Source organism: Agelaius phoeniceus, chromosome 1 (assembly GCF_051311805.1).
Source record: "Agelaius phoeniceus isolate bAgePho1 chromosome 1, bAgePho1.hap1, whole genome shotgun sequence".
NCBI lineage: Eukaryota > Metazoa > Chordata > Aves > Passeriformes > Icteridae > Agelaius > Agelaius phoeniceus.
In genome coordinates this window covers 107,362,859-107,381,173 of record NC_135265.1, presented here as the reverse complement: position 1 = coordinate 107,381,173, position 18,315 = coordinate 107,362,859, and the positions used below count along the sequence as shown (strand labels likewise).

Genomic DNA, 18,315 nt, shown 5'->3' with positions numbered 1-18,315 from the left:
ATCCTATGACACACAACCAGAGAGAGCAAGATGGCATTGGCCTTGAAATTTGTCCCAAATGACCAAGTTCACAGCAATAATTTTAAGCTTCTAACTTTAAAGAGCCCATGATAACAACCCAAAACAAAGTTAGACTTGAAATACTCTTCAAGTCTAGGATAGTCAAATTTGTTGCTTGAAATGTCTCTGTAGTGAATCTTCTCTGTCCCTTTTCACTTCATAGGGAAGGTAGGGTCCTAAACTAACCTTATATATTAGATTTCTAATAGGAAGAGTGAATACTAGAGCCGTGACTAAATTCTGATTTACAAAGTTGTTTTCTAAGAAAATCTCTTATGTGTAATTAAGAATATTGTAAATAAGCTGAAAAGATGCTATAAAACAAAACATGAGTTAGAAATTATTTTTTACCTCGTATATTGTTGACCACTACTTGTATTTGTGAAACCAAATCCTTTCCTTTCTGATGAGTTTCGCCAAAATCGTCAAATAATCTCTCAGCTTCTTTGTAGTTCATTTCAGCCTAGCAAGGAAAAAACCGATTAGATTTAAAGTATCTGGATACAGCATGCTAACACGTAGTCAGGAGACATGTACTTTTAATTGATTTGGTAAGTCACCTTTTCCTGGAGAGCATTTACATCACGATTTAGTTTAACGAATTCTGTCTCCAACTCATCTACCTTAGAACCTTGATTATGAACAACAGAACGGTAATTGTTCAATAAGACCTGAAAAGAAAGGAAAAAATTAATCCAATAAGTCACCCACTGCACAGCAGACAAAAAGCAAAAATGTCACTGGATTAAATCTTTACCCAAGGTAAATAAAAGCGGAATTACTGATATGAAAACAATTCCTTCCCAAAACCTGAGGGTTTTACCTGGAACTATAGCAACTGCTATTCCAACCAAAGAACATTTTTTTAGAATGAATTTTGGTAATGGCAAGGGGAATGTTGAGGGTTTTCGGTAATGCAGAGACATGAAGTGCTTGAAATAGACATAGCTAGAGGGACACCTCAGAGGTTAACTTCCGAAGGGAGCAGGACTCAGAAAATGCAGAGACACTGTTTCAGAGCATGACATGGATCCCTACACAGCTACCTTCTAACAGGTGAAGTCCAGTGCTGCCAACATCTGGTATTTGGAATCCAGGGTTGATGCATGTGACAAAACCATGGCAAAGGTTCCTGGGTTCATTGCCTATCCACTTAAACTGAAACTCGCTTTTCTGTGTTTCTGTGTGCCTACCTTTAAGTCCTTGATGCGTGTTTCCAGGTCTCTCATCTGCTCCAGAGTGTGGGTACTTGCATGGACATTTTGCAGCTGAGACTTGGTGAGCTGAAGCTCATCACCTATTGTGCTCAAATCCTTCAGCAGTGTAATCACACAGCTGTCACAGGCTGGAGGGAGCAGTGGAAATCAATACATATCCTTGATATTTTACACAGAGAACATTCAACTAAACACATTAGTAATGGTGGAAAAGCTTTGAAGCTTGTCACCTGGTGTAGTCAGAAGAACAAAGGCAACAACAAAGCCTGCAGCATTAAGGAAAGTGACTTAAGTCAGAAGTAAGGAGGAGGTTCCATTTACATCTGACTAGATGAGAACCTCTTTAATCATTTTTCCAAGTATCTGGTTGAATGTTTGCTTTTAAAACATTCATTGCAGGATATCTCAGTCCTTTTTAAACTATGTCACCCTTAAAAGAGTCAGCAGTACGTATTCAGAGCCAGCTGAAAGTGATCCAACTGCAGTTCTATTTTAGCACTTACCATCACAATCTTCATTGGGATCAACATCTTTCGGTTCATTATTGAAACATTCTGAAATCACAAGATTAGTCATTAGTAACCAAAGTCTTCTTATGGAAATACTACTGCATTTTCCCCCTCACTTTTCATGTTTAAAGCATGATGCTGCCATTAAAACATGATGCTGCCCTTTCATAAATCCATACCCACTGTGAATGAGCTGAAATGCTCAGAAGGCTTGAGCATGCCAGAACATTCAACTCCCACTAATGCCTTGATGAATGCAACACCTTTTCCATCCCTCAAAGGAAACCTACTGTAATCCCACAATATATGCTAATTGGATAGGAGCAGGAGACCCTCTCAAATGTATTGCTAGAATTTGCCTAGAATTACACCACCAGGATTGGAGACAAGATTATATTGCTAAAGCACTTTCACCCAGGACATATGTTCAAACCCCTTTATCTACTTCAGTATCCAGGTTCAAACCACAGGTTCTGATTCCCCAAAGAACGTCTTACCCACAAGGAACTGAGAAATATTTATGGCCTTCCTTCATGCCTGCCACAGTTTGCAAGATTAAGGTATTAATCAAGCTTGAGAGAAATCCACAGTGTGTGTGCATGGATGGAGACGCCATACGTAAGACAAGGCAAGGAGCTTGGACCACAGATGCAGGTCACATATAACAAACATTGCCCTCAGACTTTCCAACAAGCCAGCACAGATGATTTCCTGTCCAATGCACTCTTTTGTTTGGTTTTTACAAACCCTTTATAAGAAGCTTAACAGTCTCCAGGTGCATGTGGAGTAACATCCTAGGATACTAACTTCTAGGATACAGGAGAGGAACTGGCTCCTAAAAATGTCATCATATAGGACAGGAATCTCCCCATCTTGATGCCCAAGTTCCTTTTACAGGCTTGGTCCCACTGCCAAGCTGTCATCTCCTCTTGAAAATGAAAAGGGCCATGCGTCTTGGTCAAAGATTGAACCCGATGATCTTGGAAGTCTTTTTCCAACCTTAATGATTCTATGTCATTTACTCTAAGGGAAAAGGATGCACTCAGTATAGGCTGCCACTGTCAAGAGTCATCAACAGCTTGCAGCTTGTGAGGATACAGTGATAAAATTGGACCTGAACTTTACCAGCAGCATGAAACAGCCTGGAACAAACTGCCTAGCTGTGCCATTTCCTTTGGCACTTGCACATTAAGTCGTCGGGAAGTTAAACAGGGTTGGTAGTGATTACTGCTGCCAGAAGGAGACATATCATAAAGAATTTTTAAGAGAATGAAGGAAATTCCTCTGAAATTCAGACATCCCTGCAGTTCTGCTGTTGTGTAGTTCAGCTAACAGCAGGCACATTTCAGCTGTGACCGTGAAGTACCAATTAAATAAAACTATTATTACAGCTTATGCACCAACAACATCAGCCAAGAAATGGTGAAGTGCTGGCCAAGCACCGAACACCATGCAAAAGGAACCTGCTAGAACATGCTGTGCCAATGATCACAGAGGGGCTTATTCCTAATGCAGAGAAAGGAACTAATGCTGATCAGGAGGTGTAGCTGGAGGAAAACAAACGGGCTTGTTGAATATTGCCCTATGGATTAGTTTGTCCTGGCAAACTGTTGCTTCAAAAAAGAAAGGAATAATAAAACATCAAACACTGCTTGGATTTGTTCCATACAAGGTATAATAGAGATGTTTTACTTCAATGATTAAATATGAAATGAGAGCAAGCTATTGAAAAATTGCACCCGCTGCCAACAGCAGTTCACATCACCTGCTGTTTCTGATTTCTGTGCCCAAGGACAGACAATGGGTTCCTTGCAGTTACTAGACTGCAGGATGAACAGCAGTGCAGAGAAATTAGGAGTACAGAAATATTTGGAGTTATTAGTTGGAAACTTTGCTAACATATGAGGAAGAAAATCTGTCTACAGGGAAGGAAAAGTGAAATGTTATTGGTGAATGAAAATATGGGAGAATCAAGGACATTTCAGGAGCAGTGGCCTCTGTATTTCTGAATATAAAGGAGTATCCTAAGGGACTGAGGTGAATCAAGGTAAAGACATTCTGAGGAATGTAAGATCAGGCTCTTTATTTCAGAATTCTAATAGATAAAGCAAACCTATGTCCATGGCATTATGTAAGAGCTTACTAGTAGTGAAGTACGTGTGACTGATTCTGGGAAATCATTAATGTTTTAGCTAGAAGAGCAGTGTAGCAGGATTTATAAAAGAGCCTCCCTGAGTCAGGTTCTAACTTCCATTGCAAATGCAGAAAGCTTGGATACCTAAGATGGCAGTGCCTGAAGCAGAATCTGAAGATTTCACTAAACTGTGCCAAATACATTTTAAAAAGACATTTTGAGGATGCTCAGTTTCCTAAATCCGTAAGACAGACTGGCAGGATATGATTTAACCCTGTCAACAAAGGAACCATGACATATTTAAAAACACTGCCATGAAACAAAACCAAAAAGTTGGCAGTATTTATGGAGGTAAATACAAGACAAAACCATTTAGAAGGGTAAACCTGATGACTCATGGACAGCCCTTCTATTACTGTGGTGCTGTGTTTTAGGAAATCTTACATTTTGTAAAAAAATTATCTACATGTCTTGTAAGCCTAGATCTTTCTTTCAGTTCAGTTTATCCAATACCTTCCTTCTTTTCCTTCTTTGCTTCCCAAAGAGAAAACAATGCTCCCCCTTCCATTCAGATCAATGCTCCATTCACAGGCTCTCACATACCTCCAGTCAGGTGGTCACAGCTAGCCAGCTGTCCATTATTATTACAGTTACATTTCTGACAGAAGCCTTCATATTTTTGTGGATTTCCAAAATATCCAGGAGCACAGCTAGATAAGGAGATACAAGTAATATTTATTAAATAGTTGAAGCTAATTTTGTGGAATATACTTTCCCTTGAGATAAAAACCCAGTTATTTGCCTGAAGAAACTTTCAAGAACTTTTGATTTCATGTCTTGACTTAGACAGAAATAATATATTTTTGGTTTACAGTATCCTCTGCACTATGCTAAAAATATCTTTGTGAATGCTGCAGATTTTTTTTTCTAAAAATAAAAGAACTCCCACAGTGCTCTTGCAGGAATAATTCACTTAATCTGACAAGAATTTGAAAAGGCTTAGCCAAGAAAACCACACAGTTCTGGTCTGTAATCCCACCAGAAAACACGTACTGAGGGGGATCACACTGCAAGCATAGCTGAGATTTCAAACAGCAACAGCACTAAATGACATCATCACCCTTCTGCTGTGTGATACCCCCTCTTGCCTCCTGCCAGCAAAGCAGTCTGTGTGACTGAGCTCGAAATATTTTAAAGGTAAAATACATTGTTCACACTGGATAGCTACCATTCCCAGAAGTTACTCTGCGGTAAGATCTGTAAGGGTGATAATGCAGGATCAAAGGGCCAGCTGAGGTACAGCTACACCTGGAACAGAAAATACCTATAACCTGCAGATTTGACAGGGTCAAAGGCACCAGTTTTGAAGGACAAGACCAGGTCCTACTGCAGGTCCTGTCTTCAGATGTGCCATCATGACTTACTCAGCCTCAAATTTCCAAACCAGACAACACCACTCCATTACACTTCAGTTCTCTCTGGATTTGAAACTCAGTGAAATCGGTTCCTCTGCCTGCCTGAAACTGCCATGCTGTTCCTCTCTTGCTTTGCCAGACTGCTGCAATATTCCAGCAAAAGAGATGGCTTCAGCCTGGTGTGTGTAATTGCCAACTGAGGAGCACACCAGAATGATTTGGGATGAAGGGTATGGTGCTACATGGTTGCTGTTGAGGCACCATCGTACACACTGGAGGAAAAGGGGAAATGTTTTTAACTTGAAAAGGGGTGAAATAAGAGGGAGTCATTATTACCAGAGTGCAGGATGAGGCAAGGCATAGGGCACTTCAGCAAAGAGGCAGACACCTCTTGTCAGTAAAAATGGTACAGTCAGTCTGTGGAGAATTGCTTACATTTCCCCAGGGAGTATTGGGTTTGTGACTGGAAATCACACCACAGCACCACTCTTCAGCAGCTGTTCATGTAAATAGTTGCTTCTTATGGACATACATACTGTGCACAGGTGCATGTCCATATGTCCACGTGTCTATCCCAATAGAGACATCCCTCCTTTTATCATCTCTCCAAACTCTTGGTTTTGAGAAACAGGTTACTCACCGCTCACAGCGAGCTCCGGTGTAGCCTTCTTTGCAGAGACACTGGATTTCTTCACCATTTGCCACACAGCCAACTGCAAATCTTTGAGAAGAAGCAAAAACATTATTGTAGCACATGATCAAATAGGTTTGACACTCTAGAGGTTCAGCTTAATGACTTTCAGATTAAAAAGTTTTTACACCACCAAATTACTTCTCAGCTAATTTAATTGCCTCTAGATAGTTCATTGTGACTAATTCTTTGAAGTTTCATATTTTTTGTGCAAATCATTTCCTTAGACTCAAAAAATTATAACTGCCTGGCCCTGTGGACTGAGTATAATAGTTCACTACCCAAAGGAATTCCTAAAATAAATCCTAATAGTGATGTCATAAAACAAGTCTGGGTAGCTATTTTATCTTAGTAGGCAAGAACCAATACCCTGTGCTAGACAGACCTTTCCTCATGTTTATACATCTTTTTTCTTTTATTTTATTTTCAATGGGTGGATCCATTAAAGGATATTTTTATGTAGCTAGTGTTTTTAAGGCATTTTTTAACCAAGGCAAAGTAGAGTTGTGCACAGTTTTTGGAATCCCAAGGATGTGGTTAACACAATGAACTTTTTTCTCTGCTCTTTCAAGCAGATTTGTCTAGATTCGAAGTTCAATGTTTGTGAAGGAGAAGGCAGGAGGTGAAACAGGGTCATGTTTCATTTTCTGAAAATGAAATGAAATATCAGGGCTATTTTCATTTTTTAAAGTATTGGATAAAGCAAGTCTGTGTATCAAAGAGAGAGGTCTGCACTAAGAATTACTGGAATTTGAGTGGATGGAAAATTGTCAACTCCAGTAATGCCAGGTGGGGTGCATTTCCTATGTCAAGAATGATATTCACCACCCTAATCTGCAGTTATGAAACTGCACAGGTTTATGGTCTCCCTAGATATTTCAGAGCTCTGAAGGCAAACAATGACTAAAAACATGTTCAGTCAGCCTCAGGCAAGCACCTGCAGAAGAGGCTGTCAAAACCAGATCTGTCTGAGAGTCCTCTGATAAATTATAAACCTGTCTTTTGTCTGGTGGTGTAAATCTCCTACTTAAGGTTATGTGGTGTGTGCTAATGCACCTGGCAAATACCATGTGGTGCCTTTAGCAATTTATAGCTTAGGGTTTGTTTAGTTTTTTTTTTAAATTTGATTTTATTTACCATGTTTAGAAGTGACCAACGATGACAATCTGGCTAAACATACCATGCATTTAAAATGCAATCAACTGCTCAGTTTTGAAAGCCTGACAACCTTATTAGATACAAACAAGTTTCATTTTTTTCACTTTTCATCTCAGTATGTTTGCACTTCAAACAGAACTTTGACAGGAAAAGCAATCATACTTTTCTAGAGGTCTAGATATATGCTTAAGACCTTAAATGTTTTTATATTATTTTTGCATCTTAATAATTTTTCTGAATTCCTATAAAAGGCTTGTTTCACTGTTTTCTCTTATCTCCTAGCCAGAGTAATGGTGCTAAACATCTTGCATTCCAGTAAAAAATAAGGATTCTGGATATGCCCAGTAAGGGAAAAGTCCTCATTGCATATTTCTCACTATAAGGAGAAGGAAGTACTGGTGGCTTTGAAAAAAAGCCCACTTCTACTGTCTGGGTCTCCCCAAGGCTATGAGCAGTGTGCCTCTGAAGTTCAGGATCTGAATGAGAATTGGAATATTCATCTTATTGAAAAAGGCAATGCTGTGAGACAGACCACCAAGCTCTCAGCATAAGAACAGAGAAAAAGATCATTATATTCCTATGGTAGCAGAGTTTGGGCTTTGGGATCTTTTTCTCTCTCTCCCTCATTTTTTTCCCCTCCCCTGCTTTACTCTTCTTACAAGCTTTTACTATACCTGTTTGTGTATGGGCAAGGGCATTCCCGGCAGGAACCTTGAGTAGCATCTCCAAAATAACCATCTTTACAGTGCTCACATTTCTCCCCAGCAGTATTGTACTGACAGTCCTTGGAAAGGAAATGAGCAAGACATTTAGCAGTGCTTTAACACTCAATATGGCTTTACTATTATTTAAAAAAATACAGCCTATTTACTTGGAGAATATGTTCTTTTTCTTCCATATAAGTAAGCACTTATTGCCAAACTGCCTTCACAGCCAGAATAGAGCAATTTCAGTCCATTTTCTAATTGTAAAAAGCACAATTTCCTCCCTCTTGTGGAAAAGCAACAGATAAATAAGTTGAATTAAATATATTTTTAAAGAAACTCAGCCAGATTCATAGTTAGTAAAAGAGCATTGCATTAATGCTCTGTCTTCATATTACAAATAAAAGTCACTACATTTATATAAAACTAAATTTTGCATCTTAATACTACTTAGAAGGCAAATACCATCTAAAAGCAAGCAATCAATTGAGCCCAAGTACATTCCTTTAAAAATCTCATTAAATTAATACAAAAATTGTTTCGTGTAGCAGATTCAGACCAGAATTCAATTTCATGTAGTTTCTCCAGTGTATGTGTTACCTGTATTTTTTTGTAGTAACTGGAATAAATAATAGAAAGTAAAAGCTAAGAATACCATTGAAACTGATGCAGCTGACCCCTTCTCCCATGATAAAGTTGTTGGGAATTGTATCTTTGTTTAGAAACATTCTTAATTCTACTGCTGTCTAATTGTCACACATCTATATTTTATGGGTACAGATAAGGAAGCTGCCTTTGCATTACCTAAAGTGTTGCTAATTTAAAATAGAAGTTGTTCAAATACATAAGCAGCATAAAAATACATAAGCAGTCATAAGAAAAATATCAAATGACTAACAGTTGAGAGGCATTCACACTCCCAAGTTCTACAACTGTTTGTCTTATGTGCAACAGACTGATCAAATGTCCCACAGAGCTGAAGGCTTACTAACAGAGCAAAAGATGGAAAAAAGAAAGCAGGAAATCGGCTGGAAGCAGTCACTGAGCAAACTGTGCTTCCATTTCAGAGACCTCAGTAGCTCAGGGCTATGTTTGAAGACCCTACTACCATGACTGGCAGAAGAGGGGCATTTTTCCCTACAAATGAGAAATAGCTCTGTCTCTCCCATCTCCTCTTAAACTCCATTGTCCTTGACATTTCTTCACACCAGATTCTCTCAACCACAAGGTCTTCCCTCAGGTAGTAACCCATAATTTATTTTCATTTTGGTTAAAGAACTCTATCTGTGGCTCATTGATAAAAGGTTCTGGTTAAGAACAGGAGAAGCTCCAGTTCCCATATGAGCCATTTGACATGAAGTTAAACATCAAATATCACAAAGGCACTATGTTTGCAAAAGAAACCATTTTAAAATGCAGTCTCTATAAAGGCTGGTGCATACGTTCCTGCAATAGCCTAATGGAAAATTCAGAACCTGCTTCTGAAAAATTACTGTCAATTTTTGTAATCTTGAATAATAAACTCAACTGCAGAAAGAGTAGAAGATATGTATTTAAAATATGTGTGCTGGTTTCATCTTAGAGCAACCTCCTCCCAACAAGGTTACCCCCTGTCTTTTTGTTTTGCTCACTCTGTCTATAGAAACTGAAGCAATTCTGTAACTGCAAAGCAAATTTCAGCTATTTCACATATAAGCCACCCTAAATGTGCCATGCTGCTCCTCTAGCTACATGGCATTTAGAGGTTGGAACTCCCTAGGCACAGTGCAATGAAGCCAGAGCAGCAACTCCCTCATGGGTCTTCCTTCAAGTTTTACAGGGACAGAGATATCCCTGGGAACCACAGCATGTCCAAACCATCAAGTACTCCAAACCTTGAAGGAGAACTTCCAGCTGACTCTATATGCCCCCATATGGTACCAGACAGTCAGAGCAGAGTGTCAGGGCCACAGCAGAGCCACTGAGGTTACGTCAAACACGTGGGGCTCCTTGACATGAAGCAACATGCCATGGAATCAGCAAGTCTCGGCACCATGCTGCTGCTGAGGGAATGTGCCTTCCAGGAGGAAGGGCAGGGACCACGAGGACACAAAGCCTGATTAATGGCAGAGAAATGCTTTTACCCTTCACATGAGAACCAAAGTCTTCATTCTTCTCCATCTCCCCCTGCCCTCCATTGCTCCCCTCTTCCAGCAGCATGGCAGTGCACTCCTCTCCTTCCAGCAGCATGCAGCAGTGGGAGAGCGACTGCCTGAGCAAGGGAGGGCTGTGCTGCTGCACAGGGGAAGGAGCCAGCCTGGGCTTATCCTCCCTCACAAAGCCTCCTCTGGAGGCTGTCACTGGAGGGACACTCACAAATGTAGGTACTCGGGTCTGCGGCTCCAGGTGAGGAGCAGGAAGCCAAGTGAACAAGCTTTGCACTTTGGATGTGGAATTTGATGGCTCCACAGTGGGAAATCTCCTTGTCTTCTCTGCACCATGTCAGGGTTTTGTCCTCTACTGAGAGACAAACTTGCTCTTGGTTGGGCAGAAGTTCATGATGGAAATAAAGGCCCTCAGGGCTTTCATTTTTCACCACATTATTCTAGATGACTTTGCCTGCCCAGGACTAAGGGCTGATTTAGCTCTACCTATCTGGAAGTTAATCCAGCTGTGAGAAGGATGGGATAAAGAAAAACTTAGATCACATACTTCATGAGGTGAAAGTAAAATTTGCCTTCATAATTCTAATCTGAAGTGAAACTTCTTGATCTTTCTTGCTGTGCCGCAGCACTTTCCTGTCACAGCCTGCCCTACCCCTCCAAAGCAGCAGCCTGTAAGTCATCTCCCAGAAGTGCTGAATTGGTTTATAGTTTCCATTAAAGCAACAGGGTTGGTTGAAACAAAGTCAGGGAGAATGACATAATACAAAGGAATGCACCGCAGGCAGAATGGATGCTCTGCGAATGAGGAAGAAATAACAGAAAAGACAGACCATGAAAGATGTTGGCAAGGTTCTTGTTTGCACAGTAAATGAAAAATTAGTAAAAACTTTTTAAGGGGGAATTTTTCAGGATAAGCTATTCAAAGAAGCATCATTGATATACACTGGAGAAGCACAGTCAGCCAAGTGTCACACTTCCATTGTTGAGGGCTGATCCATTCCCATGGGGCTGCTTTGGGTTTTGCCAGGGAGCAAAATCTACCCCACCACACCTTCTGTAACAGCTGGAATCTTCTAATTAATCTAACTTCTATTACTTTCATTTAATCTTATTTAATTCAATATTTTTAACTCATCCAGCTGTAGACCATGATTAGTGGAGTTCCACTGAAGCTGATTAAACAAAGTTCTGCAAAGCCCTATGCTATACATGAATGTGCTGTTTGTCATCATTATACAAACATATCCTAGTACACCTGTATAAAGCTCAGGACTGCATATGCCAGGATAAGACCCAGGTTTATTATAAATAACTACAAATGTTTCCTTATGTATGAGTTTGACTTTTTTGTAACCAGGAGCTAACAAAAATTACAGGTGAAAGAAAGAAATGAAGACAAGGACACAAAACATTCCAACCAATCACAGTTACATTAAATGTACATTTAAGCGTACACATCTTTTGCTCATTAACAGTATAAAATTAAGAGAATGAGAGATACAAGGATTGTTCTTAGTTGCCTGGAATTTAACAGTACTGTATGGTCCATACTGCAGTAAGAGAAATGCTGTTTTCTCCTTTTCTTCCAATTAATTTAGTGAACGTTACTTATTACTTACAATACATTTTCCAGTACCATCTTGACATCTATTTGAATTTCCATTGCAGTTGCAGGGCACACAGCGTCCAGCAAATATTCCTTTATTCTCACGATAAAATCCAATGCCACACTCCTGGACATCATGAAGAAAGAAAAAAAAATTAGTGAGCATTGGTAGAAAGTTTTGTATGTGACAGGAAGTGTATTTTGAAAATGTTTTCCATTCCAAGGAGTAGTGAAGGCAAGCATTTCCTTTCAAGCTCACCTAAGCTCATAATATTGCTTAAATTTTTTTAATACAGTAAATAGCAATTAATGGAGATAAAGTTTCATCTGAACCCTGTGCTTTAGACACTTTGGCAGTGATGATTTAGTAATTTTGACTCTAACCTCTGAGAAAAACACATTTCCTGTGGCTACATACAAAGGTGTAGAATATGATGTCTAAACCACAGAAAAATATTTGAGTATGAGAACACTGTAGTGTAAATCTAAAGAAGAGCATCTGGAAATCTCACATACTAATTAGTGGTTATATCTTAATAATTTCACTACAGTGTATTCCTTGGAAACAATTCTGGATACCTTTTACATACATTCATCATGACTTCCATAGTTAAGTCTACCAAGAGCTAAAGCCACACCTAGACATAGCTAGGTGATGTAACAAAACATACAGTGGTCTAGTTTCTAAGTACAGGCTTGCCCTGGAGAGCAGGGAAGCATGACAAGAATGTTCCAACTATTGAAGGCACAGGAGCAGGAGCACAGCCTGTCAGATCACAGTTGGATTTAAACAGGGAGGCTAAACCAGAGGGACATTCTGAATGAAGGAAGAAATATCAAGTTTGTTTATCTACAGCAGGGAGGTAGTAACTAATATGTTAAAACCAGGCTCTTGCTTGGCACGAGCAGGAAAATTGAAAATCACAAGGAATTCCTCATGGGCATGAAGTCCTTCTGCATACACATCAAATTCACGCCCATCTTCTCCTGGAATACTCTGGGTACACCAATCACACTAGAAATGACTGGACATCAGTCTGTTCTTCCTATTCTGTAGCTCTTTTCCCCAGGAACTAAGCTGACGTGGTGCAAGGAGGATCAAAAGCTTATGGAGAAAGCCGTGCTCCCCACGAAGCCAGCACCTCCCAGGTTCCTGCCTCCAGCAATGTTCTTGTGAGCTGCACCTCTGCCTTGCCTCTGCCTCTCAGGCAGGGGCTGGCCCCAGCAACATGCAGAGAACAAGTGACAGATGAACTCTAAAGCCATAAATCTTTCCTCATAGTAAGAGCACCACCAAGACTGATGGAACCAATCTGAAGAGCAAAGGGTCTGTGGGATTGTGTCACAAATCATATTCCAGTGGCTGGAGGCATAAGTATTTATGCAGAGGCAGGATTAACCAGAGAATTTTCAATGATAGAACTCCCACAGGGGAAAAAATATTCATTTCTCACAAAGCAGAACCCAAAAGGAATATTGAATTGCTGCTGTTGAAACAGCAATCACTACTTTGCCTTTTCTACATGTAGGACAATTGTGGGGAAAAAAAAAACTATGCAGAATACTAATACCATCAACAGCTTTGAATACTGACTTCAGTGTGAGCAAGGACTAAATTTAGAATAGACAGTTGAAGTTTTTCAGACACATTTATTAAAGAGTGAATATTTTCCCTGAACAACAGGGAGCCAATACACACAGCTTCAGAAGAAACCAGGGCCTGAAATACATTAGACAGCATGACTAAGTAAAATAGATGCTCTAATACATATAAATTTTATTTACTTAAAGTCTCTTTCTGGAGAGAAAAATAAATCAAACATTTTAAAAATACCTCTAATTGCATTTGGAAAAAAATCTGTACAGCCTTTTGTTTTTCTATTTATGCTGTCTTTAAAATGACACATTTGGAGTACGTGGGCACATTGTTTTTGAAGCAGCATTTGTGATTCCACACAAATGATAAACTGATCCCACATGAAGATAAAGCTCCAGGCACTTTCAAGTGCTTTTTAGGATCATTGTTTTCAAGTAAACAGCAATTTAAAACAAACCTCTTGTACACAGTTTTGTTAGTACTTTGAGACAAAAGGTTAATCTTCTCATTACTTCTATACTAAGTAATATATAAGTTGTTACCAAATCAGTTCATTTAAAAACAAAGTGAAAGAAGGAAGGAAGTGAGGAAGAAAAAAATGAGCAAATTACCTCTCTTGGATAAAAATCCATTTGAACTTGTTGCCACTGACTCCTCTCCTGAAGGTGGGGATAGGAGAGCCTCTGCTGTATATCTTGTGCTAGGCAATGCCCAAGGGACACTAAAGTGACAACCAGCCATCCTGCATTTCTTGGCCTCTGTGCTTGGGCCATCATTTTACTTTTGCTCCCCTGTGACCATTCGCTGCTCTCTCTTCAGTGCTCACTGTTCTTTCTCTTATTACTCCCCCTTCTTCTCCAGCTTCTGACTCAGATTAATGAGGTTCTGGGCCGGGAAGGGCCCCACCTTTAAACTTTATCCGTGAGTCAAGGTGCTCGGCACACAGCACCGTTCCTGAGGTTAACAAGTAACTCCGCAGTTCCTGTAGCTCAATATATATCTAAGTCAGGGTGTGGCAGGCATCACCTCCTCCCCACCTAAGGCAGCCAGACACAGCCTGGTGATTACAGCAGTAAATCACTGCCTGAGTAATGCTGCATAAATATACAGGGCTTACGAACTTCCCAGTGAATGTCTTGATCACTTCCTTTGGCTTTGTACTTTCACAGGTTACATTAAAAAAAAACCCAACAGTTTAATTTAACCAAGGCAGTATGTTGAAAACAATGGGATGGCAGTAGAATTTTCAGTGAAGGCTCATGAATTTGTGTGTGACACAGAGCAACAGAAGTGTAAAAAAAACCAAAGATATTTCCGAAATGGTTACTCTCTAGATGATGAATTAGCTGTCCTGAGCAGTGGATGCATACACAAAATATAAGCCAGCCATACATGGTTTTGCTCAGTCTCTCTGCAGCTGCTCCGGCCTAGATATTATTCATTTATTTTCAACTCAAAAAGCTTTTGCAAGGTTAGTACGGCAATTGCCACTTTATAGTAATACTCAACAATTTTCTGAGAGTAATTCCTCATATTTTGTGCACTGCTTATCTCTCTGGTGCTTTATTCTGCTGCATTGGGTGCTTACACATGGCAACAGCCGAGCTCTAAGCTAAGCAAAGTGACAAGCAAAAGAATTACAGCTACAGGAACTGCATCAAGGACAGGATATACAGCTGTAGTGCCAGTCTTCAACTAATAGCATTATTTTGCAAAGCCTGCACTATCTTTCATAAACACATCCCCAATTATTTTTTGCGAATATGTTAATTTCAGTTTTCACGTTTTTCTACACAAATAGTAACCTGAATTGTCTGGATTTGGCTACTTCCCTTGGACCCTGCTAAAATAAGAAACACCAGGAACCTTCTCTACTGTGTATGGTCTCACAGACTTTGATAAGTCAATTCTGACCTCCTCTCGAGTAAAGTAAGAGATTATTCAGCCTCTCAGAGGGCATCATAGAAGAGCCCCTCATCACAGCGCCTTACAAATGCAAAATTATGTTTGCAGCTCCACAAAAGCAATCACAAGTAGAATAACCCCACAGTGCCTAGACGGTGAAAGCACTGGAGCCATTGAAAGTGCACAGGCTTACAGGAAGCACACTTAATTACTTTAACCACCATCCTGCTCCTCTAACTACCCAGTATGTGTAGCTGTAGGCACAGACAGAAGGTAATGGCACAGTGTGGAGGCAGATGTTTCCTACCTGGCATGAGTCACCGGCGTACCCGGGCGGGCAGGCACACATCTCCACGCTGTGCGCGACGCTGCCGCTGCCCTCGCTGCTGGCTGCCTCCAGCCCGACCTCCCCGAGCGCCAGCCGCTGCGTCTCCGTGAAGTACAGGGCCCGGATGTGCAGGCCATCCAGCCTGGACAGCAGGGTCAGCAGCTCTTCTCGGGACACCAGCTGCCCGCTGCCGGCGTGCCTGAAGCTGCCCTGCACATCAAGGGATACAAAATGAGCACAGCACTGCCCTGCACATCAACGGGCACAAAACGAGCACAGAGCTGCAGCTGCTTGAAAGAGGAGCTTCAGAGAAGACCAGAGGACAGAGAAAGGGAGAAAACATGCTGGAGTAGACTTGTCTAGTGCCAGCTGGTGTGGGGCAATAGAGTCCAGGAGAATAGACACAGAATGGATGCAAAAAAAAATAATGAGTATGAAGAAAGGGCTGTAGCTTTGACTGTGCAAGGTAAGTATGGCTTTGAGGTATTAAAAAGTGAAGAAGCCTATAGCAGCATCTTCGGTCATCCAATTTTCTTTGAGATATCATCCATCAAACCATAAAAACGTGAAGAAAAATGCTTTTATTTTTAAGAGTAAATGAAATCCTAGAAACCCAATCTTTCAGGGTTTTCTTGCTGTTAATCAATTTTCAGCATTGCTGAAAATGGAATTTGGCTTGAAGAAACAAACATCCTCTTTGCCTGCATATGAAATAAATTACCCAGTTCAACCTTCTGAGCACAGGTTTAAGGTAGGAATAATCCTCGCTGAATTCACCTACCTGAATGTTGGACACCCCATTCTAAACTAGTACCTAGACACCAAGAAAACAGATAACAATTCATTCCATCCCTATTAAGTAAAGTCTGTGGCTGCAATGAATCACCTTCTATTGAGGACTGATTCAGCATTACTCCATTGGCCCCGGAGGGAATGTTAACAGCTACATTGGACAAGATGCCCAGCCCAGAGGTGCTAAAATTAGGTGTCATGAACCAGAAACCCAGGTTCATGTGGCAGTAAAGAGAGATAAAAAGTGTTCTTTATAGTTAAGGTCTACAGTGTTTAAGTTTATATTCCTCACTGTTACCAAGTATTTGGTATTTCTGCACCTATTCTGCATGTGTGCATTTTTCTGTGACTCTGGAAAGAAAAGAAGGCCATTCCTTTTTCAGTTCTTACCTCAACCAGCTGCACTCGGCCGTAATATTGACGATCAGGCAGTGGGTTGTTGGGATCCATAAAAACAACTTCCATTTGTTGGCCCTATGTGAGAATGAGGATGTAACATTGCTGTTTCACTACTTGTTATGGGAAAGTGTTCAGATACAAAAACATTTGGTGAAGCACATTAATCCTGTTGTTTGGGGTATCAAAACTGAGTAATACTAGGAAAACTGTACGTCTTTTTCTCAGGAAAGTGGTATAATGAGCACTGTGTTGTGGTGCCAGCAAGGTTTTCACTGCTCTTCCCTATTAACAACCTTGTTTGCGAGTAAAGCATCAAGAGAATCATATTAATGCTGATCACCTTTCAAAGGAACTAGTTATTACCTTAGAATAAGAATGGTTTTACATTCTGAAACACTCGTCTTTGCATCCCGGTGCACCAGCAACTATGGGTATTATGGTAGCAGTTTATGAGGTACATTTCCCAATAAGAATCCTAGAGCATTCAATTGGTATTTCTGATGGTGTGAGGAAACAAAACACCCCCTTGAGAATCTCAACAAACAGTTAAAGATTTCAATTTTGGCTCTAAAGTGGTTAAATTAAAAAAATGTCAACCTAAATTGCATTTTTGTTTCAGTTCCTTGAAGTCTTATAATTATGCTTAGTTTTATGCTGAAAAAAATCTCACAGAAAATGAGATTAATCACACATGAAATCCAGGGCATCTTTTGCAGAGATGAGGCCATACTTGTTGACAAGTGTGCAATGCATTGATTTTCTTTTTCCACAGGCACATTCTACAGGGAAAATCCTGGTTTATCTTTTTACTTGCTCTGCAAATCAGTTATGCTTAATAATATGTTACTTTGGCAACAGAGACAGATGTGTTGATGGTTTTGAGCAAAATGAAGTAAAATCACTTTTATAGAAATAGTTAATGGTTTTAATAGGTAATGTTTTAATAGTTAAGTCCACTATAAGAGCAAAATTTGCCATAGTTGTTTAGTAAGATGAAAATCATGTACTGCTTATAGGAAAAAAAATAGTATTTTAAAGCTTACTGTTAGTCGTATATCAGGTTTCTTATCCAGAAGAACCATGCCCTCACTAGGTAAGCCAAAAGATTTCACTTGGTAACTTAGGAAGCCACCATATGAAGAAAGCTGTAACAAAATGCACAAGACCAGATATGCTTTACTGCACTATTGGTTGATATTAATGTAAATTTTTATTCCAGTTTATCTCATCTTCCAGCACTATAAATAACACATTTACTCTTCATTCTTTAGAAAAAATATGAAAATATTGCTGTTTGGAAGAAGTTACTATCTATTTTGTTTACTGTGTGTATCTGACATGAGCAGATACCGTTTTCTGAAAGGTTACCTGCATCATGTTTTTTGGGATTTTTTTATACTTGGGTTCACACCACCTGTGGCATGGAGAAATCCCATGGTTACATGAATATTGTTCTTCACCTGACTGTACAAAGCAGATTTGGTGCATCAAGAACAGGCATCAGACTGACAGTGAAAGTGGTGGTGAACCTCATAAACAGCCATGGATAAAAAGAAGGCAGAATAAGCAGGTTTAAAGCCAGCATTTTCTAAACTTATTGCAAACATGAATGCAATCAAGATTCCTTTGTTCTACCTTCAGGACAGAATTTCTACT

General features: G+C 39.9%; 1 protein-coding gene across 2 annotated transcripts in view; it reads right to left on the bottom strand.

Annotated features, from left to right (window-relative positions):
• LAMA3 (laminin subunit alpha 3) overlaps nt 1-18,315 on the bottom strand; it is a 105,648-nt gene that overhangs the window by 23,410 nt on the left and 63,923 nt on the right. For both annotated transcript variants that reach the window (XM_077184850.1, XM_077184856.1), the window contains exons 38-48: nt 17,703-17,804; nt 16,651-16,734; nt 15,448-15,678; nt 11,652-11,765; nt 7,859-7,968; nt 5,976-6,056; nt 4,524-4,630; nt 1,781-1,831; nt 1,254-1,405; nt 621-731; nt 412-523 (exon numbers count right to left, since the gene is read on the bottom strand). In XM_077184850.1, the coding sequence (XP_077040965.1) occupies nt 412-523; nt 621-731; nt 1,254-1,405; nt 1,781-1,831; nt 4,524-4,630; nt 5,976-6,056; nt 7,859-7,968; nt 11,652-11,765; nt 15,448-15,678; nt 16,651-16,734; nt 17,703-17,804 (1,255 nt within the window). The remainder of the gene's footprint in view (nt 1-411; nt 524-620; nt 732-1,253; nt 1,406-1,780; nt 1,832-4,523; nt 4,631-5,975; nt 6,057-7,858; nt 7,969-11,651; nt 11,766-15,447; nt 15,679-16,650; nt 16,735-17,702; nt 17,805-18,315) is intronic.